The sequence below is a fragment of the Pogona vitticeps genome, chromosome 4, assembly GCF_051106095.1.
Source record: "Pogona vitticeps strain Pit_001003342236 chromosome 4, PviZW2.1, whole genome shotgun sequence".
Lineage (NCBI taxonomy): Eukaryota > Metazoa > Chordata > Lepidosauria > Squamata > Agamidae > Pogona > Pogona vitticeps.
The window spans coordinates 196,411,790-196,437,219 of NC_135786.1; the positions used below are offsets into that span (position 1 = coordinate 196,411,790).

Consider the following 25,430-nt stretch of genomic DNA (forward strand, 5'->3'; position numbering starts at 1 on the left):
TATCAATTCTGAAGGAAATGAACCCTAAGTGCTCACTGGAAGGACAGATCCTGAAGCTGAGGCTCCAATACTTTGGCCATCTCATGAGAGGAAAACTCCCTGGAAAAGACCCTGATGTTGGGAAAGTGTGAAGGTAAGAGGAGAAGGGGATGATAGAGGATGAGATGGTTGGATAGGGTCATCGAAGCTGCCAACATGAATTTGACCAAACTCCGGGAGGCAGTGGAAGACAGGAGGGGCTGGCGTCCTCTGGTCCCTGGGGTCACAAAGAGTCAGACATGACTTAACGACTAAACAACAACAATTTAGAACAAAAAATTCTGTCACAAGTTATAAAACAACTTACTAGTAGGATTCTTACTATTAACATTTATTCTTGCTGTATCAGCTTTCTTTAAAAAGCCTCAGTTTTCTCACACTAGGGCTTTCCTTCCCCAGCAAGAAAAGCTTCATATGCAATGCTCTTTTAAAGGCACTTAAAAAAGCAGCAAGAGGTTCTCAAATATCTGTTTTCTTGTGGTTTCCTTATTTTATTTGTTCATGTTGGAAGGAATCCAGTGGTGCTTCTGGAGTGCAAGGATCAGCTAATAGGGTATTGTTACTGCCCAGAGGAGACCCAAATGCCTCCATATCCCTCACATTCTTCGGGGAGACTCCTTTTGAACATATGGTACAAAACTATCTTACTATATTTCAGATAAATTATTTTGCATAATGTGGATGTGGGATCTACTATCTTGACTACAGGTGTAGTTATCCCAGGTCACTGGAGGGAGGAGATGTCATCCCCTTACTTTTTGCAGCAAAGACTAAGCAAAACCCTGAATACTGCGAACTGTATCTCACAGGGAGGCACACTTGTCTGGGCTCCAACTCTACGTTCAAAGAACAAACAAGAACTTGGCATGTGTATTTCTTGCATATGTGCAGAACATCCCAGGATGGCCTGGCAGGCAGGGATATATCATTCTGAATAAGGCAATTCCTCATTCCTTCTCTGAAGGTTAAAATCTGACTCCAAGAGCCCTAGAAATGGATGAAATGGAAGCAAGAACAAGACAGGCCTAGAGTCAATTGTCCTCTGACTGTTTTGCCCAGTGTTCCTTATTTTGCAACTCATCCAGATTCCTACAGCCGCTTTTGTTCCTATGAGTCTGTTGAAAAATCACTTTCTGAAGTCAAGCTTTTGTTGTTTTAATTTCTCTAGTTTTTCTCCAAGAATTTCAAGTAGGGGTAGCAGCTGTGGGGTAGACATCTGTGGAGTTTGGTTGGGTTTATTTCAACTAAAAAATAAATACGTTTCACCAGGCACCACCCACTGGAGATAAAAAGAATAATTTTACTCTTTTCAAGGGCTCCCACACCCCAGTTTAATGGGGGGGGGGGGATTAGGAAACTGGTTGATCCAGGATAGAGGTTTAACTACCATACAGGAGATAGTCATAACAACTATCTGTTTCTGCATGGAATCAAGGGTTGCAGGTGGAGGGAGATATCCCTGCTGAATGCCACTGAACTCAGAATAATGCCATTGAACGCAGAGAGATGAGTTAAATTTCTTTTATTTGAAATTAAGCATGTGGAGCTCAGACTGGATTAGGACTAGGAAAAGATTAAGACAATGAAATACAATTTATGGACTCTTCTGACTGCCTATAGGGGCATGAGAATATAAACGTTACCTTGGAAGATAGCTGGTTCTTACCTCTTTTCCAGTCTCCTGTTCCTGCATCCCTGCCCTATATTACTTCAAAGGAGCCTTGAGATCAAGACGACTTCAAAGAGAAGCCTAATGCTCAAACTTTTTTCTTTAGTTAATCTCTTTTGTACATCAAAGTGACCAAATGGTTGTATCTGAATATGAAAGCTGTCATGCTGTCCCATCAGAGGGCATGCAGATTTCAAAGCTGCAAAGGAAGCATGTAAGAATGATCAAAAAAGGTAAAGAGTAATTATGTAATGGTCAGCTTAGGTGCCAATGTGGCGTTCTCTAGAGTAAGGGAGAATTCAGAATTTGAGTCTTCTGAAGCTTAGTATGGCTGGGGGAAGCTGTGCTTCATTAATTGTGACTGTGTTACTCATGAGTAGTACTCTGTGCACTGTTGAAGAACTTGTTCCTGGGTGACACAAAGAGTTTCTTCTCAGTTTTGGTCCATTACGCTACTTAGGTATGAGATAAATTAGTGTTTATTATTTTCTTGTTTCTGTTTTGTATGTTGTAATCCTGTACCCACAGTTCTTTGGGATTGGGAGCTCTTCCTATCTTTTGAATTGTCCGTTTCTCTTCTTTTGTTGTTTAGTCATTGAGTCTGACTCTTCGTGACCCCACTGACCAAAGCATGCCAGGCCCTCCAGTCTTCCACTGCCTCCCAGAGTTTGGTCAAATTCATGTTGGTAGCTTCGATGACCCTGTCCAACCATCTCATCCTCTGTCATCCCCTTCTCCTCTTTCCTTCACACTTTCCTAACATCAGGATCTTTTCCAGGGAGTCTTCTCTTTTCATGAGATGGCCAAAGTATTGGAGCCTCAGCTTCAGGATCTGTCCTTCCAGTGAGCATACAGGGTTGATTTCCTTTAGAATTGATAAGTTTGTTCTCCTTGCAGTCCAGGGGACTCTCAAGAGTCTCCCCCAGCACCACAATTCAAAAGCATCAGTTCTTCGGCGGTCAGCCTTCTTTATGGTCCAGCTCTCATTTCCATACATCACTACTGGAAAAACCATAGCTTTGACTATGTGGACTTTGGTCAGCAAGGTGATGTCTCTGCTTTTTAAGATGCTGTCTAGGTTTGTCATCACTTTCCTCCCAAGAAGCAAGCAGCTTTTGATTTCATGGCTGCTGTCACCATCTGCAGTGATCAAGAAAGTAAAATCTGTCACTGCCTCCCTATCTTCCCCTTCTATTTCCCAGGAGGTGATGGGGCCAGTGGTGATGATCTTAGTTTTTTTGATGTTGTGGTTCAGACCATTTTTGGCACTCCTCTTTCACCCTCATTAAGAGGTTCTTTAAATCCTCTTCACTTTCTGCCATCAGAGTGGCATCATCTGCATATCTGAGGTTCTTGATATTTCTTCCGGCAATCTTAATTCCGGCTTGAGATTCATCCAGTCCAGCCTCTTCTTATTTCTTTTAAAATAAATTTTACATATCCTTTCATGCCAGTGTCTGAACAGTGACTGAGAGGTGAAATGTAGTACTAATTTTCTAAATCTTGCCTTGGTTAAGGTACTGAATTGGTAATACTGAAGTCAGTAGGAGCAGGTAGAAGCAATTCCTAGATCACACATTGCTGAGCATTTGAAGGCATGTTGGTGTAGGATCCCAGCTAGGATTCGTAGACTCTCCCCTACGTGCTTGTTCTGAGGTGCTCCACTCAGAGAAAGTGGAAGGTAGCACAGCAGAGTAGTTATAGGAAGGAGTCTAGGCTCAGGGATCATGAGATAAACTTTCCTCTAACTACCACTTGCTTCCTGAAATTTTTCCTTTAGGGTCTGAAACATTCAGCTGTCTTCTCCAGTTTTGGAGGCTTTTCTTTTTCACTCCCCATGGTGAAAGAAGATAGGGTTTAGAAAGCGACTCATGAAGGGAGAGCAGAAGAGAGGCAGAAGGACTCTGGGGAGAAATGCAGAGGAAAATGAAAAACAAGATGTCCCATGTAACTGTGGAGTGTATGTATGTGTGTGAATAGGTTGAATGAGGAATCCTGTGTGTGTAGGTGGACGTGTAAAGACAAAACCAGCAATACTGGTTTAAGCAAAAGCTATTGAGACTTTTCATCTAGTTCAATTATTATTTGCATACAGATCCTTCAGTTCTTGTCACTACACAATTAATCCCTACTTAAGCAAACAAGTAATTATTTGCAAATATGCAGGACTTCTTTGCTCATATCAAATTGCTAGGTGGAGATAACTTAGTGATGCAATATCAACCGCATTATCTTTGCCCCATTCTGTATCATGGTATCTTAGAACAGAATACAATAAAACAATTTGAAATTAGTTAACGTACGTGAAGATATGAAACCATCGTGGAAATCTGAAACTATTTCAAAACTGTACCATTACTGGGCTTTCACAACCTCCTCAAGCCAAGGATGGATGAATTGGCCATTCTTTGCTGGCCTCACCAGAGGCCATCTCACTTTACTTGTGGAGAACTGTCAGAAGAGATAAGGGGGACATTGCAGGAAGCTGCTGACTGGCTGGCTGTACTAAATAGTCTCCTGAAGTACATATTAGGGGGTAGTGGGTGGCAACAGCAGTGTTACTGTATAGGGGTAGGGGCAGGGCTTAAAAGGATGGTATTGGGAATGCCTATGGTGCTCCAGCCAGGTTATCATGCAAGGGAGCACTAATGTCTGTGTAGTGGTTGCTGTACCTGTGGACAATGGATGCTGGTAAGTGTCAGATGGCCCATTCTTCTGAGCTGGGGACTTTCCTGAAAAGAGCTACGATGCCAGCTTGCGCTCGTGTAGGGATTGCATAACCAAAGAACCAGTCCTTGTGACATGTCAGAATATCATGCCATTTGGTGGCACAACTGTTTTCTACTGCTGATAGCCAGCACAGCTGCCTGTCCTTTTCTACCTGGTTGCTACCAACAGCTGCCATTATAGTACTCTTAGGGTAGTGCTCCTTGGACCAGCGAGGTCTCTCTTCCAGCTGGCCATACAGTGTGGCCCAAGACAGCATCATTCCGGGGCTGGTTGCAATTTTTGTAAATGTTTCTGTCTGCCCTAATGGTCACCTATGGTGCATGACCAGAACAATCAGGTGACACACGCACATCAGGTATCTGTCAAAGGAAGAATGCTTACAGCCGGCACAAATTTGGCAAGCACTGAACAATTTCCTGACCGTCCTGAGGTCTCATCAAAACCCAGTACAACCAAGTATAAGATGACCTACTTCAGCACATCCTTGTTGCCCTAACAGTCCTGGCCATGGGCTCCTTTCTAGGTGGTAGATTCTAGGAATCTATTGCATCCAAACAGTTGTCAGTGCATGCCTTCCACAGTTGCTGCATGCTATGCTCTGCCATGTGAGTTGGTTTTACCTTTACCCAGATGGGAAAGCTAAGCCTCCTATTGCAAAAGACTTGTTCTACTTGCTAATACATATACCCAACATGATGTGCCAGGTGGACAGTACACATGTGCTCATAATCCCATGTTGGCATTCCAAGGCTGTGGAACGCAACAAGTCCACAGCCTCAACACTCAGTATATGTGCAACACGAGATGTCTTTCCATCAATGTATGTGCACTGTTCATAGCTGGCACCCATGATGCCCACATAGTCAAGATGTCAAAGGTGAGAAGTTATTTGAGCAGGCATCCCACTGAACAGTATTTCTTCCACATGTGTGCTCTGTGCATCACATTTTTCAACAATATTTCCCTTCCATTTTTCATGTGATGATGAATATTCACTATTTCCCTATCTCATCTCTACAGATGCATACAGACATTGACGCATGCAGCATCAATAAGGCACATCACAGAATATAGGGCCTGGATGAATGTAAATTCACTCAAATAAAGCTTCATTTCCAGATGTGGCAGTGCACGGGTGGCAAGTCTCATATCCCTAGGTGGACAGCTATTAAGATGGTGACTGTGCAGTATACAGTCACCCTTGATTGCTTCCCTGACGTTACAGAACAACATGATGTCACACCTGTGGTGGTCCTCCCTATATTTGATGTCTGTTGGCAGAGAGGCTATACTGGATCGGGCCCTGAGGCAGTTGCCCTTTGCAACAGCATAGCTGATTATTTCTTTGGGCACGGTGGATCAGATTAATTCCTTGGGATCCTGGGAATGTTCATTGCTCAGAGAAGGGAGCAAACATTTTCAGTGTGGACAGCCAGTGGTTGGCAGCCTTCCATGAAGGGTGAACACCACCACCAGTGCTTTCTCTGTGGTCTGTATGCCAGAGCATGCACACCCCACTTACTTCCCATCTCTTGGACTTGCCTGCCCTGTTGCTTGTTGTTTCCCTGGTCACTTGCACCCCCTTTGCCTTAGGTCTTCATTGGCGCTAGGCTCAACTTGCGAAATGAGGATATCAGTTCCACATTCTCTGAGGCTATGAAACCACTTATGCAACAGAGCATGAAGAACTTTCCCCTATGTATGGGATTCCACAGTTCCACTAATATCACAACCGCTTGTGCAATGGTTTGTCATGGTTGTAAAATTAACCAACATACTATGTGTGCTACTGCTACACTTTACAAGGGTAAAAACACTGGAAGTCTGTCAGGAGGCCAACAGTTCACAAAACAGACAGAATAGTGACTCATATTTTGCCTAACATTTCTGCTTCTGCCAGAGCTAGACTTGATTAAAAACAAGAAAGGAATATTTTTGAAATATATATTTTATTTTCTAGGGATCTGGAGGCAAGTCTCATCTAAGAAATGGAAAGTTCTTCCTTTCTACCCTCTCTTGAGGGTTTCATCCTCATCCATGAAACCACACCTACTGTTTCAATTTCTAAGTTATTAACATGGCACAAAAGGAGAACCCAACATAACTAGGTCGTGTTATACACAATAGAAAAATAGTTACCTGATCTGCTGCTCGATAGGTCTCTTGCCTTTTGCTGCAGTCACAAATGTATTCATGTACTCTCACAGCTCCAGCTTTTCTTGCCAGTCTGGCAGTCTCTTTATTTCCTTCTAAATTGATATCCCAAAGAACTAAAGTGGCTCCAAGACGAGCGAATTTTAAAGCCATAAGTCTTCCAATACCACTTCCAGCTCCAGTTATAAGCACTATCTCACCAGCAACATTCTTCTTCCGCACAGGAATAAATAACAAAAAGATGGACTCCAGTAAAAAATATACAGTCAGCACAATGAATCTGAGTGTCTCCAGGAAGGCATTCATGTTGGAGAAAGATCTTTTCCAACTAGCTGTTGAGCAATTAAAAACATCAGTTAGCGCTACCTGTCAATACTGTATGTCAAACTTTAACTCCATATTGATAGCCAAAATCAACCGTATCCCATTTGTGTTTAGAAAGATTGGGAAGAGAATTTCATGAGTGCTCCACAAACCCATATTCTATAGTTGGTCTAGCAAGATACTACAGTGGACCCTCTACTTACGGAATTAATCCGTATTGGAATGGTGGCTGCAAGTCGAAAAGTCTGTAGGTTGAATCTCCATTAACCTACAATGCATTGAAAACCGATTAATCCCATAACTGGCAGTTTTTATTCTATTTTTGTTCCATTTTGTTTTTTTTTCTGGTCTGTAAGTCGATTCTCTGGCTGCAAGTCGAATCTAAATTTTGCGGCCAGAAAAGTCTGTAACTCGAAAAGTCTGTAAGTTGAGCCGTCTGTAAGTCGAGGGTCCACTGTATGATCAACAAGAAGCAAATGTCACTGAGAGATCAAGGATTATCAGCAGTCATGTTCCCCCATCTCTCCTGCAATAAAATCATTCTATCAGAGTGAGCAAACCCATTTCAGCACCAAACCCAGGTCTGAAGCCAGGCTACAGTGGGTCAGTATAATAGTTCCTTCAAAACCATTTAGAAACTGCTCAACCCTTTCTAACATCTTAAACAAACCAACACATCTCCTTTTTTTATAAATCTTACCTCAAAGGCAGATACTCGCAACTCAATGGTTAGTTGTTAAAGTCTTCCAGATTTAAATGGGTTTCTTAAAGAATCAATGCATGGCCTCCTCTTTTGAGGCTATTGGCACCTGTTTGTAAGGAGGCATTAACTAGCCTTACCCAGCTTGAGCCTTATCCATCCATATTGCCAGGATGGATAAGGCTCAAGAATATAGGTGATTTGTATCCGCGAAGGCTTTCATAATATAGGTGATTACCACAGTTTACCATGCATGATGTCTAGATCATTAAGGTTTCACTCCTGGAAGAAACCAGCCTCACAAAAGGAAACGAGGCACGGCTCAGGATACCTTCATTAGGACTGTCGCTATGATGGCATCGAGTGCGGTGTAGAAAGGTGAAAAATGTTATATTTAAAATTCCATGCAAATTTATTGTAATACACGTCCAAGGTTTTACCACATCCCCACCTACATCTGATTTTGAAAACTTGCTAACTACCCAGAAAAGCTCTGCTTTACCATGTATACCATTTGAGGCTGGAATGATGTCAAGAATCCTTTCAGTGCTGTACAGCTGCTGGAGTGGAACATTTTAGTAGGCCCACCACCACTGCAGTGAGGAATAGTCACTATGACTATAAATGCCACTGAGAAGGCACCTCCATTGCAGACTCCCAGTTTCACACTCAGCTGGAAACACTAGATTAAGGATATACATCATATACATGTATACATGGGATGTGGTGGCGCTGCGGGCTAAACCGCAGAAGCCTGTGCTGCAGGGTCAGAAGACCAAGCAGTCGTAAGATCGAATCCACACGACGGAGTGAGCTCCCGTCGCTTGTCCCAGCTCCCGCCAACCTAGCAGTTCAAAAGCATGCAAATGCAAGTAGATAAATAGGGACCACCTTGGTGGGAAGGTAACAGCATTCCATGTCTCTAAGTTGCACTGGCCATGTGACCACGGAAGATTGTCTTCGGACAAAACGCTGGCTCTATGGCTTGGAAACGGGGATGAGTCGAACACGACTGGACAAAAATTGTCAAGGGGAACCTTTACCTTTACCATGTATACCAGTCGCTTATCAAGACCATCCCATGTTTGTTATGATGACCTGTGCTCAACTGTACTAGACTTTGCTAACATCATGTTAGAAATCACTGAAACAGATTGGGACACTGATGAACAGTGGAGTGGATGCTACACAGTCAGACCTGGGACAGGTTTGTTCCAAGTTTTGATAACATATGCCACAGAAAGTGGTAGGTGGCAATTTGAGATAATTATTCCTAATTTCATTTTGTCCAAATCAGCCTACCACATACACCCATCCTAGGTTCTCAGGTTTTACTCTTCATCCTGCTTTTCTTGCCCAATCCCCATTCTCTTCCCTCTTTTCTGCAATTCAACATCTCAATGTTTTGATTAGCCAGTCACAAAAGTCTTGCTAAAGCACATGCCACTTGGATTAAAATCTCGGTTGCGTAATGGGTTTTTATCACTAGTTCATCAGTCTTGACTAGATTAATTTAGACATCAATTCTCCTGATTTCAATTGCATGTGCTTCCAAAAACTAAACTAAACTAAACTAAACAACTAACCCATGCTTAAGCAGTAGCAGAGGAACTACACAGAAGACAAGCGTTTTAGGCAAAATAGTTTAGTCTTTAAGGCGCCACATGCTTTTGTCTTTTTTGTTTTGTTTCTTTGGATTTTGCCTGATAATGCTTGCACAGACTAGCACGGCTACCTCCTCTAACAACAAGCTTTGTTGTAAGGACAGGCACTCTGTTTCCAAACAAATGGACCTCCAGTTTTTCATGAAAACTTTGCTCTTAGTGTCATGCATGTTTGCTTTTGAGATATTTAAGTTTCAGGATAATTTTTCCTAATTAGTTACTATGTTTTTGCCAGGTTTTTTACATCTTTATCACATGTTTCTTAAAATAGTCCTTATCCCTATATGTGCCACATAGAATAGATCTGAGGTTCACGAGAACCTCAGATCCTGAAAGTATGGCCTCATTATAATCTTAATGCTCTAAGTATTACTATGGATATTTTTCTTTTTTATATTTGAAGTTTTGATAAAATAGTATTTCATTTAAGATTGTTCTGTCCTTTCTTTCTACCAGAACAGCCTCTGAGAAAGCATGAGTCAGCAAAATGTTCAAAATCATTAAGAACAAATCAAGGCATCCAATAACAGTATGAAGTACACAATGTATATCTTTTAAAAATATCAAGGCCAACCAATTCAGTTGCTATTAAAAACTTAAGTAACCAGAACAAACTTATTTCAGTTTCTACACTAGGGCTAGTGAACTTGATTAACTTCCAGATGTTGCTTTCATCAGCTCTAGCCAAACTGGCAAATGGCCAGGCAAGGTGCGAACTATTGGTATATCTGGATGGGCAAATGCTCACCAACCCTGATTTTAAGGTGCTAAAGTACAGTAGTAGTTTGCTTAATGTCCAGGCACATGAAGAATGACATCAGACTTAATTCTTACCTGAAAACCTGGTTCATAAAGGAAGCAAACAGAAGTTCAAATACCTTGGTGTAAAAATGTAATATTTTGTACAAAAATAATGAAGGGGGTGCTGGAGAAAATGCAGTCCTGAAAATGTATGTTATACTTTTAAAATGAGGGTTGAACAGAAGTTTATCAAGAATAAGTGCAAAACAATGAGTCAACCAGCTCTCCAGCCAAATCTGCAAGTAAATTCATGGTATGATAACCTCGCCTTGCAAAAATATTTTTTTTCCATAGCTGACAGTTGTATGTGTTTATCTTGCAATGTGTTAATATGGCCAGAGATGGCATTTGCAAGTCCTATATCATTCATTCTTTGTAGCAACTATACTCTGTTGTTTTAGTACCCTGGAGTAGTATCAGATTGTTTATTTTACAAGCCTTTCTTCCTCCAGCTTTGCAAATCTTAGTCACAACTATACAGAGGGAAACAGTTGAGATAAAATTTATATGCATGATGGATACCCATATACATGAATTGACTATAACCCTAGGTTTCGTAACTCATTTCCAAATGTAATACTTCTGCTGTTATTTATTGCCACTGTTATTTTCTTCATATCTACCAAGCCTATCACTCATCACAAGGCTCAGATGTAAAAACTGTCAATATTCCCTACATTAACACACGTGAGTCCTCTGCTATCTTCTCTTATATATTCCTTTTCTCCCTCTTGAGGTTTAACTGAACCTCTAGTCTTCCAACCATTCCCCATACCCCTTCTTCTCTCTCTCCTCTATCCCTCGTCATCTTTGCTCAGGTCTGGTGTCTTTTTCTGTCTCCTAGATGAGTGTTTACAACAATACCCTAAAACAACTTAGGCCATAAATTACTGCATGTAGATGTACTGTACACACAAGGGCCAATGATTTAGAACGTTCTACTTGTAAAACTGATATTTAATTCAAAATTTCATTCTGTTTCTGTATGTCTGACAAAGTGGACGTGTCCACGACAGCTTACATTAAAATATAATTGTTACTCTTTAAGGTGCCACATGCTTTTGTCTTATTTTGTTTCTTTGGATTTTGCCTGATGAACTACAGTGCTTATCATCATAGTGGCAGCTTGCTAGATTCTGAATTAAAAGCTCTTGCAGTTACAAGACCCTGATGTTGGGAAAGTGTGAGGGCAAGAGGAGAAGGGGACAACAGAATATGAGATAGTTAGGCAGTGTAATCGAAGCTAAGAACATGAATTTGACCCAACTCCGGGAGGCAGTGGAAGACAGGAGGGCCTGGCGTGCTCTGGTCCATGGGGTCATGAAGAGTCGGACATGACTAAACATCTAAACAACAACAAAAGTTACAGGATGTGCAGGAAGAATAGAAAGTCCTATTATAAAATTTATCTTTGTGCATGAAGCCCTTGTACCTCCAGACTCAGCAGAAAGGATTGCTGGTTGTGGATGAAGGGGAGATAAGGGTATAAATAAAGGCCAGAGAAGATACAAGGACAAGGAGCAAACAACATTAGGAAGGAGAACGGGGGGGGGGGAGTAGCCATTGTCTACAAATCCAACTCCTCGGTGGTAAAGCCAGGTCTAGAGGCACTCCACGTGTCGATAGGGGCTAGGGATGGTATTGGGATTTTGCTGGGTTACTGCGCTCCCCGCGACCCAGCCACTTCCCTACCGGAGCTGGGCGACTTTGTCTCCGCGGCATTGTTGGGATCCCCGAGGCTTTTGGTCTTGGGTGATTTCAACGTGCACGCGGGGGCAGAGACCACAGGGTCAGCTCTTCAATTCTTGTAAACCATGGCTTCCTTGAACATGTCCCAACATGTCATCGGCCCCACCCACATGGGTGGCCATACGTTAGACCTGGTTTTTTCCACTAATTGGAGTGAGTGTGGTCTGGTGGTGACTGACCTTGTGTTGGTCCCTTGTCATGGTCAGATCACCACATAATAAAATGTAACCTCTCAGTGGCATTCCCCCTGGCAGGGAGCAAGGACCTATTTCTATGGTCCGACCTCAAAGGCTACTGGGTCCTGTTGGATTCCAGGAGGCCATGAGAGGTGTTTCGGCTGACCTGGCTGGCGCTCCTGTCGAGGCTCTGGTTGATTGCTGGTCTACTGCTGCCACTAGGGCTATAGACACGATTGCACCTAAATGCCCTCTCTGGCTCAGTGCTCGGCCTGCACCCTGGTTTAATCAGGAGCTCCAAGCGATGAAGCGACATAGGAGAAGGCTAGGGCGTAGGTGGAGGAAGAACCCAACGGATTATAACTAGATTGCTATCAGGGGCGCAACTAACCTTTACCTGACTAAGGTAAAGGCTGCATGTAGATCTTTCTTCGCTAACCAGATGAGCAAAGCGTCCAACAAGCAGGCGGAGGTATTCCGTATAGTGTGCGACCTATCCGGAACTGGTTCAGGTGATAGGCCTCCCCCTAGTTTTTCCCCTGACCAGTTTACAGCCTTTTTAAAATCTAAAGTGGAGGCCATCTGCCGGGAGCTCTCTCCGTGTTTAAAAACAGAGTCGAGCAGAGATGTCCAGCGCTCCGTCTTGCCCGGTGACTTTCGATTCTTTTCAGCCTGTAATGCCTGACTCTGTCACCAGGGTGCTTGATCGCTGTCGAGCCACCACCTCCTCCCTTGACCCTTGCCCGGCCTGGCTAATCAAAGCAGCCAGGCCGATAACAACAGAACGGGCCCCAGCAATAATAAATGAGTCTTTCCTTGAGGGCAGGTTTCCATCTGCTCTCAAGGAGACACTCATTAGGCCCATAAGAAAGAAACCTAGTTTGGTGGTGGACAAAATTGGCAATTATAGGCCCGTCGCCAATGTTTCTTTCATGAGCAAAGTAGTCGAGTGGGTGGTGGCCGATCAGCTCCAGGCTCACCTGGACGAAACAGATGCCCTGGATCCATTTCAGACAGGCTTCAGGCCGCGCCACGGTACTGAGACGGCATTGGTCACCCTGTACGATGACCTGTTGAGAGAGGCCGACAGGGACAAAATCTCTCTGCTGGTCCTCCTCGACATCTTGGCGGCCTTCGATACCGTCGACCACGGTATCCTCCTGGGGAGGCTCTCCGAGTTGGGAATTGGTGGCTCAGCACTCGCCTGGCTCTGTTCCTTCTTGGGGGACCGTCCCCAGAGAGTACAGCTTGGGGAGAGCGTCTCGGCCCCGTGGAGTCTCAATTGTGGGGTTCCACAGGGGTCGATTATCTCCCCAATGCTGTTTAACATCTATATGAGGCCGCTGGACGGGGTCATTAGGTGATGTGGGGCTTCGTGTCATGAATATGCCAACGACACCCAGCTCTACATCTCCTTTTCACCAACTGAGGTGATGCTGTCCTTTCCCTTCAGTGCTGCCTGGGGGTCGTACTGCAATGGATGCAGGAGAACGGGCTAAGACTGAACCTGGACAAGACGGAAGTTCTGAGGGTGGGTGCCCCCGTGGTAGGTGGCTTGGGTGACTCACTTTGGGGGGGCCACCTTGGCCGCAAAGAGTGGGGTCCGCAGCCTGGGCATATATTTGGACCTGACGCTCATGCATTTTTCCATCCCTGGCGGATTGCCCGGCTGCGACCCTATCTCGACATGGGGGCGCTCACTACCGAGGCTGACACGGAAACTTCAGGTGGTGCAGAATGTGGTGGCCAGGCTCCTTACAGGAGTGAGGAAATACCAACACATCTCTCCAACACTGGCTGCATTGCATTGGCTGCCCATCTGTTTCCGTGTCAACTTCAAAGTTTTAATGCTTACTTATAAGGCCCTAAATGGTTTAGGACCTCGATATTTGGCGGAAGGCCTCCTCCCACCAAGGTCTACCCGGATCACCCGCGTGAGTCAGGAGGTGAGGCTGAGGAGCCTGATGCCGAGAGAGGCCCGGAAGGGGAAAACACAAAACCAGGCCTTCTTGGCAGTGGCTCCTCGCCTCTGGAACAATCTCCCTCCGGAGATTTGCGCGGCCCCCATGCTGGGCATCTATAAACCCAACTAGAAACATGGCTGTTTATCCAGGCCTTCCCTGCAGCCAATTCTTGATTTCTCTCTTACTTTTCCTTCTTTATTTTACTGCTGTTGTTGTTTGATTATTATGTATTTGCCTATGTTTTTATTATCTGATTTTATATTGGAAGCCGCCTAGAGTGGCCCGGTGGGCCAGACAGGCGGGGTATAAATCAAATAAATAAATGGGAGAAAACTCTGCAGGGGGGGTGGTGGTAAGATTTTTTTTACTATATGCTGATGAGATTTTATAATTGCTCATGTTCTAGTCTATTACTTACATAGTCCTTTAAGATATTTATGTAGATGAGACTTGAGAATTATTTTTATAACTTAGAGAGCATGCCTTTGTAATACTTTTTTATTATTAAGTATTTGTAACATTTTAGTTACAGTCTTATTATTCCACTCTTAAGCACCATACTGCTTTTTGTTAAAGCACTTTTAAGTTTTGTTAGAGTAGTTACTTATATTTTCAATTTAATGTATTAAGTTTTCATAGTTACATTCCTAAAACATTGTATTAAGTGTTAACAGTTACATTCTTTGGATATCCAATAGATAAAACTAATATAACACATTTATATCTGCTTGCATGTGCCTGTTCAATAAAAAGAAGTAGAAGTTTTCTTGGACATTCCATGTCTCTGCCTCGCATGGGGTCATCGAAGATAATAGTAAATTGTACAAGGTACAAAATATTCCTCTGGGTTATACTGGACAACTCTTTGGGATAAATGCCTGCTGTGGTGAGTCTCCTACTTTTCCCCTGGAGGTCTATAATGTTCTCTAGGATGCTTAGGAAGAGAGGTTCAGGCACCAGAGTCCCCCAACCTGACATTCTGATCACATTATTTACTATAGATCAAAACATACAATTATCTTTGACAATGCACACAGTATGATGATATGTATTCTCAGTTTATTCTAATGGACTTCAACAGAGGGGTATGTCTGTGTGTGCCCCTTTATATATATAAAAGAAGTACTTGAAATGTACATTTGGCACAGGATGCTAAGAACATCCTCATTCCAGAGAGTGGTTAATGAAATAGCACTGAGCTTGAATAAAGACCAAGAAAAAATAAAATGCAAAAAATGCAAAAAACTAAAATACTTGCAGAATACGTGCAGAATGCATCATGCAAAGGGCTGGACTGGAGGAATCCCAAACTGGAATTAAGATTGCCGGAAGAAATATCAACAACCTCCGATATGCAGATGATACCACTCTGATGGCAGAAAGTGAGGAGGAATTAACGAACCTTGTAATGAGGGTGAAAGAGAGCGCAAAAACCGGTCTGAAACTCAACATCAAAAAATCTAAGATCATGGCCACCGGTCCCATCAACTCCTGGCAAATAGAAGGGGAAGATAAGGAGGCAATGACAGATTTTACTTTCTTGGGCTGCATGATCACCGCAGATCGTGAAAGCAGCCACGAAATGAAAAGACGCCTGCTTCTTGGGAGGAAAGCAATGACAAACCTCAATAGTGTCTTAAAAAGCAGAGACATCACCTTGACAAGAAAGGTTCTGCATAGTCAAAGCTATGGTTTTTCCTGTAGTGATATATGGAAGCGTGAGCTGGACCATAAAGAAGGCTGACTGCCGAAGAATTGATGCTTTTGAATTGTGGTGTTGGAGGAGGTTCTTGAGAGTCCCCTGGACTGCAAGGAGAACAAACCTATCCATTTTTAAAGATATCAACCCTGAGTGTTCACTGGAAGGAAAGATCCTGAAGCTGAAGCTCCAGTACTTTGGCCATCTCATGAGAGGAGAAGACTCCCTGGAAAAGACCCTGATATTGGGAAAGTGTGAGGGCAAGAAAAGAAGGGGATGACAGAGGATGAGATGGTTGGACAGTGTCATCAAAGCAACCAACATGAATTTGACCAGCTCTGGGAGGCAGTGGAAGACAAGAGGGCCTGGCTCTGGTGCATGGGGTCATGAAGAGTCAGACACGACTTAATGACTAAACAACAAAAAATACTTTGCTTATGTAATAAGAAAAAAAACAGACTGTGAAAGTTGATTATTTAAAGTACATTAAATGGGCAAAGATCTATAGGACCCTATGGGCTGAGGAACTTTGGACACTAGTCAAGGTACAACTCAGCATAACAGTTTAGAGTTGCCAAGTGGAAGGTTGGAATAACTATGATCAGCCTCTGACAACCAGAAGAATAACAAATAAGAAAAGGTCAAAGGTAGCATACTGATATCAAAATTAATCTCTTTAAAATTAGCCCAGTCCCCAGGCAGTTCCTGCTTCCCCTGCTCTGTTATTTACTTAAAAATTATGTGGGTTTATTGCATTCACTCCTTTTGTGCCATATGTATTTAGCCTTGAGTTGTTTCTGGAAAAACATTGGAACCTATAGTAGAAATGTAAAGGCTTTTAAGGATGGAATGAGAACATTCAGAAGAACCTGTATCTCATCTCCCCCCCCCTTTTTTTTCCTTCTGGCCCTACACATCTCTATATACCAATTATGTTTCACATGGCTAATCACCTGTCTGCCATATTCCACATCACTAGAAGTTTCTCAATGATTTTAAAATAGTTTTTATTTATTTATTTATTTACAATATTTTTAGCCGCACCATTGCCAGTGGCTTCTGGGCGGCGTACAGCATTTTTGCAGTATTGATTACAAATACATAAATCCAGAAAGTACTGCTTAACGAAAGTACATTGTCATAAAAGCGAATACACTGATGCTGCAATACACAAACGAATGTTCTGCATTTTGCCATTGGCACTACTAAGTATGAAGTATTTTGTGAATTGTTACATGATCTCTATCACTAGCTTGGGACTGATGCATTTTACTTAGCCACAGGTCCCACAGCATTTAACATGACTTACATGCTGAGCACACGGTCAGTCGGTCCCCTCTGTCCCATCTCATTTCTGCACAGTGAAATGTGTTGATTGATTATTGCCTAAATGCATACCAACAGCTTAGAAAAGCTGACTGACAGAGGATTAAACACTGCCAAGCTGAGCCTCCTTTTCTTTCTCACGCCCAAATGAGCAGGTATGGGTCCAGACCAGCTTGAAACCATCATACATCACTAGGAGAACTTTACATGTTCATTCCCAGACATCTCCCCATAGTTGAATTCATTTTAGGGCTAAAATGAAAAAAATAAACCACATTCGTTTCCCCATGACCTGCAATGTGGGAATTTAAGGAGGGTGGCTATATGAAGAAAGCTTTAACCTGTTGTAATGGATTGAGTGATGGACTAGGACTCAGAAGACCTGGGTTCAAATCCCTGCTTAGCCATGGAAACTTAAGTGTGTGCCATTGATAAAACCACTTCTTAAATATTCCACTTGCCTTAAAAGCCCTGTTAGGGTTGCTCTAAGTGAATTCTAACTTGATGGCACATAACACACACACACACACACACACACACACACACACACACACACACACCTGTGTACAACTGTCACAATCCAGCTCAGGTTCACACATTTATACACTTTGGCAGAAAAACTGAGGCTCACTGTATTTCTGGAGAGAATTTGGGCAATAATACAATAGGTAATAATAAGCAAGTAAATAACAATAGAAATCAACATGTGAATAGAGGAATAGTCCTGAAAGTGAAGGGAGCACAAGTTTAGAGAAGTACTGTATGTATAGTCCTATTTATTTTCCCCTTTCCCTTTTTTTCCGTATGTCAATGTAATTGTATGATATTTTGGGTATATTTTATTGATTGTTTATTAATAGATTTTTAAAAATAGATACATAATTTGAATTTAATGCTGTGTGTAGTTTAGATATATTTTCTAGCTAATCAACAGTCAAGACTGGACAATTGTGAAAGAATATGTATATGCTCAGTAGTAAACAATGAAAAGTCCACACAGACAGTATTACTGACCTCCCCTTCTGCCAGATTTGAAGATCATGCTCAAATTATCTAAATAATTGTTTAAGAGTCAGAAAGGATACGACACAGCCTAAAAGCTAAGCACTTTTACAGCACAGTCCTTATGTATATTTACTTAAGTTAAGTCCCACTGCCTGGAGTAGACCTTCCAGCTCTGATCCCAGCGATTTCGGCAAGCAATTGCAGGCTGAAATCAACGGAACTAGGAAAGCGCTCCCCTTTAACCCGATTCACAGTACTTTAGTATTGTTTAGACAGGATACGCCGTATGGTTCAGCTGACCCTTGTCAAACAAAAGGCTTCTTTGGGCGCTCGCAGAAAGTACTTTGCCTCCCTAGATGGAGTCAAAGTAGATAAGCTCCCCGCTCTTGCTTTGCTACACAGTCCAAAGTCGCTCAGCAGCTGGAGCGCTTTCGGGCGGTTCAGAGACCGTGTTAATTTCAGGAGAGCGTTTCCTGAAGGGGACACCACGCGTACACAACCTTTCCAGCTTCACAAAGGCAACCCCGAGGATCACCAGTCGAGGAGAAAGCTTCCCCTTATCTTCTTAATCCTTTTCCTCCAAAAAGTAGCAACCTAGAGATTTCCTAGTAATTTCCGTGGAATTCCCCGGGGGGGGGGGAAGGGGGAACCACCTTCGCTCCCCAGTGCCCAACATGTCTAGAAAATAAGCCTCTCTCTTAAAAACAGAGGATTTCCCAAGCTGTTCAGCTTCAGGCAGCCCTGGAGCACGCTCCCTTTCGCGACTGGCTAGCCCTTCCCCGTCTACGCAACTCTTTTGAATTCCTGGACTTCCCAAGAAATGATAATGTAAGGAAGTTTAGCTGCCGTCGGCCTGAACGCGGATCGACACGGTCCGGGGAAAGGGGCAGATCCTACGGTTTACCACCCCCCCCCCCGTTCCGAGTTGCCTGCCCAAGCTCCGCAGAGTGCAGAGGAGCTGCGCGATCCAAACAAGAAGCCCAGGCAACGACCGCTAGTAGGGCGTCGGCGGGCTTGACAGCTGCGCAACCCTCGCACCCAGCTCCGGCTAGATGTCCCAGCCCCTGCCCTCAGGCTGCGCCCAGGAGATCGATCAGGGGGTGGGGGGGAATCGATCTCTCGATCGCTTCCTTTCCCCCCTCCTCGCCAGCCCTCCCAGCTCCCTCCCCTCCTCCACGCCATATTACCGCCGGGGAAGCCGCAAGATCCGCACAGCTTAGCCACCGCAGCCGACTCGGTGCAAGGCAGAGGAGGAAGCCCCGGCTGGCGCAGGCGTCCTAGGAAGCCGGCGGGGTGAAGATCCGCCCCTTCGCCCCATGGCCTGCTCCTTCCCCTCCGGGGAGGCGGGCGCGGAGGAAAACGGTGCCTTAGGGTGCTTCGGGAACCATCGCCACTCTCCGCGGTGTGCAGGCGTCACTTTCCAGATCCCGCTGGCCTGCAGCCCCGTTGCCACCCCCTCCAAGCCTCCCGCCTTTGACTAAGTTGCCTCCCCCCTCCTAAGGGGCTGGGTATCGCCTGCTCCCATATGAGCGCCCTCCCGCCTAGCCCTGCCTCAGGGTCCCCGCGGTTAAAGCAAGGAACCGCCGCCGCCCCTTCCTGCTGGAAGCCTCGGTTTTTAAACCGTGTGTGGTCCGAACAAACTGCATGAAACGTTTGGTGGCTTTTCAGGCACGCAAGGGGGGGCGCGGGGGCGGTGATTGCGAGGTGAGGAAGGGAAATGGAGGCAGCCTCCCCCCCCCCCATAAGGCGCACGGGCAGGTTGGTGAGGGTGGTTCTTGGTTCGCCCTTCTTCGGGGCCGTGTACCCCCCAGCACGCCGTCTCCGCATTCCTCTCCTCGCGGCTGTTGCTGCCCCGCTCTGCCTACCTGACTCCCCCCCCCGCCCTGGCAAACGCCCCCTCCTCGCAGCGATCCCTGCAAAGCAAGTCACTCTGGGGAGGGGGGCACCCAAGGCAAAGAAGGGCCTTTGCCTCAATATTGATCTTTGCCTCAATGATGTAAGATGCCTCCTTCTTCACTGTTTGTACAGTAGTTTTAAATACTGTAGTAGTTTTAAGGAGAGAGAGAGAGAGAGAGAGAGAGAGAGAGAGAGGCCCCCAGCATATGGTAGTATTGTCCCAACTAACTGCTCACCGTAACTAAGTGCCCAAGTCACCTGTTCAGCCCAGCTTGATCTTGTGTTCTGCCTTGGCCTCATGGAGGCTCCATTGCTTTTGACAAGAATTGGTGTTCCTCTGCTTTGGAGCTATCCAAGTGCTTTGGGATGCTAGCAACTTGTTGAGTATATTTTGCTCAAACCCAATGAAAGGTCTGTGCAATGTTGCTCTTTTCTGCCACACGGGTGCCCAAACCCTTTCCCCCACTGCTCTGCAGAACCTCACAATTCAATGCTCCAATCCACAGATCTTGCCCTCTACGGTACTGCCCTGGCTGAACCAACCCAGAAGTCCTGCTCTCCCACTTCCCCCTGTGTGCCTCTTTGTGACCCCATGAACCAGAGCACACCAGGCCCCCTGTCTTCCACTGCCTCCTGGACTTGGGTCAATTTCAATGACACTGTCCAACCATCTCGTCCTCTGTCGTCCCCTTCTCCTCTTGCCTTTACACTTTCCCAACATCAGGGTCTTTTCCAGGGAGTCTTCTCTTCTCATGAGATGGCCAAAGTATTGGAGCCTCAGCTTCAGGATATGTCCTTCCAGTGAGCACTCAGGGTTGATTTCTTTTAGAATTGATACATTTGTTCTTGCAGTCCAGGGGACTCTCAAGAGACTCTCAAGAGTCTCCTCCAGCACCACAATTCAAAAGCATTAATTTTATGGCAGTCAGCTTTTTTTATGGTCCAGCTCTCGCTTCCATACATCACTACAGGAAAAACCATAGCTTTGACTATGCGGACTTTTGTTGGCAAGGTGATGTCTCTGCTTTTTAAGATGCTGTCTAGGTTTGTCATCACTTTCCTCCCAAGAAGCAGGCATTTTAATTTCGTGGCTGCTGAGAGTGCTTGAAGCACTATGGGGCAGTATATAAGCAGCACACTTTGCTTTACTTTGTTTGTAATGACCAGCTTGTTCTCCTGACAAAAATCTATTACCTTTTGCCCTGCTTCGTTTTGAACTCCAAGGCCAAACTTCCCTGTTACTCCTTTTATCTCTTTACTCCCTACTTTAGCATTCCAGTCCCCTAGAATGACAAGCACATCTTTCTTTGGTGTCAGTTCTAGAAGGTGTTGTAAATCTTCATAGAATTGGTCAATTTCAGCCTCTTCAGCATCGGTGGCTGGTGCATAAACTTGGATGACTGTGATGTTGAAAGGTCTGCCTTGGATTCGTTTTGAAATCATTCTATCATTTTTGAGATTGTATCCCAATACAGCTTTTCCCACTCTTCTGTTGACTATGAGGGCTATTCCATTTCTTCTACGGGATTCTTGGCCACAATAGTAGATTTGATAATAAACTGAATTGAATTTGCCCATTCTCATCCATTTTAGTTCACTGACACCCAGGATGTCAGTGTTAATTCTTGCCATCTCCTGTGTGACCACATCCAGCTTACCAAGATTCATAGATCTTACATTCCAAGTTCCTATGCAATATTTTTCTTTGCAGCATCGGACTTTCCTTTCACTTCCAGGTGCGTCCGCAGCTGAGCGTCCTTTTGGCTTTGGCCCAACCACTTCATTAGCACTGGAGCTACGTGTAGTTGTCCTCTGCTCTTCCTCAGTAGCATGTTGGACGCCTTCCAACCTGAGGGGCTCATCTTCCAGCATCATATCTTTTAGCCTTTTGTTTCTGTCCATGGAGTTTTCTTGGCAAAGATACTGGAGTGGCTTGACAGTTCCTGCTCCAGGTGGATCGCGTTTAGTCAGAAATCTCCACTGTGACCTGTCTGTCTTGGGTGTCCCTGCATGGCATAGCCAATAGCTTCTCTAAATTACTCAAGCCCCTTTGCCACAACAAGGCAGCAATCCGTGAAGGGGCTTCATATGAATAGGTAAAGATAAAGGTTCCCCTTGACATTTAGTCCAGTCATGTCTGACTATAGGGCGCGGTGCTCATCCCTGTTTCCAAGCCATAGAGCCAGTGTTTGTCCGAAGACAGTTTTTATGTGGTCATGTGGCCAGCACGACTAGACATGGAACGCCATTACCTTCCCACTGAAGTGGTACCTATTTAGCTACTTGCATTTTTACATGCTTTTGAACTGCTAGGTTGGCAGAAGCTGGGTCAAGCGACGGGAGCTTTCTCCGTCACGTGGATTCAATCTTACAACAGCTGGTCTTTTGACCTTGCAGTACAGAGGCTTCTGTGGCTTAACCCACAATGCCACCATGTCCTGTCCTATGAATATTTGGAGTTTATTGTTATCAATATGCAGAATGACATACAGCTCTGTCTCTCCTTTCTTCATCCACAGGTGATGCAATACAGGTTCTTGTGCCCTATCTAGCATTGATAATGGATTGGACCAGGGCCAATGAACTGAAATTTGCCTTTCATTTTATGTACTAAATTTAAGATGCTGGTCATGACCTTTAAAGCCCTTAACGTTTTAGGACATTGGTATTTGTTTCAGTATCTCTCCTACAAAATATTTGCCAACTGCTTACAGTCCGTGATGTTAAAAATTGTGACATCAAAGGAGGTCAAAAGAGTCAACCCAAGAAACCATGCACTGATAAGCCTCTGACTTACCTTTCAGAAGAAATCAAACCTGCTACCCCCCCCCCCCTGGAAATTCTTAACATTTTAAATGTGTGTGTGTTTGTTGCTGTCAAGTTGGGATTGATTTACAGTGACCCTAACAAGGTTTTCAGGGTAAGTCAGATATTTAAGGAGTGGTTTTGCCAGTTTCACTCCCCCCAGTGAGTTTCCATTTCTGAGTGGGGATTCAAACCCTGTTCTTCAGGGTCCTCGTCCATGACTCTATCCACTACACCACACTAGGAACTCAAAATGGCTGAATATAACAATATTCTTAATTTTTGCCTGCTATATCAATTAAGGACAGAGTGAAAAAAATGTGATTTTATAATGGCTGACATCTAGTCCTTGCAGCTAGAGTAAATCAGTGGAACTTGCATAGGCGTTAACACGCCCAATCCTCACTAATATTGCACTTTACCTCTGAATTTCAATAAATGACTGGCTGAAACAACTATTTTGCTATGGGGACTTTCAGCTCATGTTTATTGAAAAGTAGCTTCTCCCACCACATTGCAAACCACTTTGAAACTAAGGTCACTATAAAATGCAACTGGAAAGATGACATTTAGTTGTGTTAGGGGACCATGAAAGGTTGTTGTTGTCAGGAAAAAAAAAAGAAAAGGTAAGAAAGAAAAGGAAAGGAAATAAATGAGTCCTTTTATATGTGGTGTCTAAAGAAATTCTTTAGATCCTAGCTAATAGTTAGAATAGTGTGGCTGCCTATGATGAAAAGGAGAGATTTATCAGTAATGATGAGACATACAGTAAGTGGAACCAACCTCTTTTGGACAATGCTATTTCACACCAAAAACAATTTAAAAGTTGCAGTTTGACTATTGGAAAATGTGATTTATCAATGACAGAAAGTCTGTTTTGTCAGTAAATGTACTGAACCTTCACAAACAATGAACTTTGCAACTATATATTAACAGTGGCAACAGGGTGGGGGCTTGCAACACTGTATACATGTGTTAGAAGAGAATAAAATTTTTCTTCATCTATACCACTCTTGCCATAGGTACCACCATCCTGATGTGTCGGACTACAAATCCCATCATCCCCAGCCAGTACAGCCAATGGCCATGTCTAATATGAATCATAGGAGTTGTAGCCCAATGCATTAAGAGCACATCAAGTTGAAGGCAGCATGAAGACCAAATATGAGATGGTTTGACACCTTAAAGGAAGTCACAAGCTTCAGTTTGCAAGAGATGAGCAGGGATGCTGAGGGCAGGACATTTTGCAGATCTCTCATTCATAGGGTCGCCATAGGTTAGGGCAACCTGATGGCACATAACAACAACAGGACCATCAATAGTGGGATGAATAGCTAAATGTATGGAACATGCGGCTTTTTTTTTTTTTTTTTTAAATCAGGAGTTGGATTCCCCATTGTGCTGGGGGTAAGAGCTAGTCTGTGCAAGCTTGAGCTGCAGGGTCCCAGAATGCCCGTAGGGATAAATAACTGATAAGCCAGTTCTGAGTTATTTAACCCTAGAAAATTCTGGGAAGAGTGAGCTGGAATTGGCTTGACAGGACATAACTATTGAAAGCTATCAGTGGCTACTTGCCAGAATGGCTGTATGTCATCTGCACAATATCAAAGGCCTCTGCATATAAATTGTTGGAAAATGTGAGATGTCAAAATCTCATGGAGAATGTCATCATGGCAACTAATCAGCCAACATAATGTTGCGTTAAATAGGCCTTCAGTATGATTCAGCAGATTTTTTCTTATGTTCTTGGGGCTCATGGGATTTGTATTAGGGAGGATTTTTAAAAATATATCTTTTTAAATCATCTGTGCCTTGCCTTGCTACATTACTATGAAGCAATAAACAAGTGACCTATGTTAGTGGCCGCTTTGTGCTCTGAGTAGTTGTAGCTCATAAATCACAAATTCCAAAATTCCTTATATGTGAAACTTATTGCTGTCAAACTTTATGAATAAAATTGCAATTAAATGCCCTTGATTGTAATTGCAAATGGAAATATGAATGGTAAAGCTTGTTGGTTATGTTCATTATTTGCGAATATCTCTAAAGTTTATTTCTTATCAAGGTTGGTTTCTCAGTTTTTCAGTAGGTGGAGACAAAGCATAACATTTGGTTTCTTTTTGTAGTAGAAAATTTACCGGAAAATGTATATTGGATTGGCTGACAGAGAAGGGATAGGGAACCATCTGTCCTCCAGTGCAGTTGGACTACAACTCCCATTGCGACTGACAATTGATCATACTAGCTGGAGGATGATGGGAATTGAAGTTTAACCAAATCTGCAGGGTCACAGTGTATTCTTCACTAGAATACATGAGGGATTTTCCCCCTTTTGTTTTACTGTTTTGTTTTGGAGCTGCAGAGATAGCAAATTAATACATTGTATTTCTCTTGGGCCTTTTCACCTTTCTGAAAGAGATTGGAAAAATGTAAGGCATACTGACTTTTGCTGTTTTGACATTCAATCAATTCATTATGGAGAATATTCCTAGGTACCAGAAGAGCACTTCCAATGTAGAGAAAAAACATGAGGGGCAATTCAGGTAAAATCATTTTTCATCAAAATAGCCATAGCAAGCTCATGGATAACTGAAAAGTTAATAAAATCAACAATTGATTTTAATGTACAGTTTTCACAAAGGCTTTCACGGCCGGGATCTAATGGTTGTTGTGGGTTTTTGATTTTAACTTTTATGCATGAACTTCAAGAACTGCAATGCTCACTAAAT

General features: G+C 43.6%; 1 protein-coding gene across 2 annotated transcripts in view; it reads right to left on the reverse strand.

Moving 5' to 3' along the window:
• Positions 1-19,319, reverse strand: part of LOC110089703 (epidermal retinol dehydrogenase 2) — a 38,317-nt gene extending 18,998 nt beyond the window's left edge. For both annotated transcript variants that reach the window (XM_072998946.2, XM_072998947.2), the window contains exons 1-2: positions 19,188-19,319; positions 6,578-6,924 (exon numbers count right to left, since the gene is read on the reverse strand). In XM_072998946.2, the coding sequence (XP_072855047.1) occupies positions 6,578-6,898 (321 nt within the window). In that variant the 5' untranslated portion in view covers positions 6,899-6,924; positions 19,188-19,319. The remainder of the gene's footprint in view (positions 1-6,577; positions 6,925-19,187) is intronic.
• Positions 19,320-25,430: the final 6,111 nt, after the last annotated feature.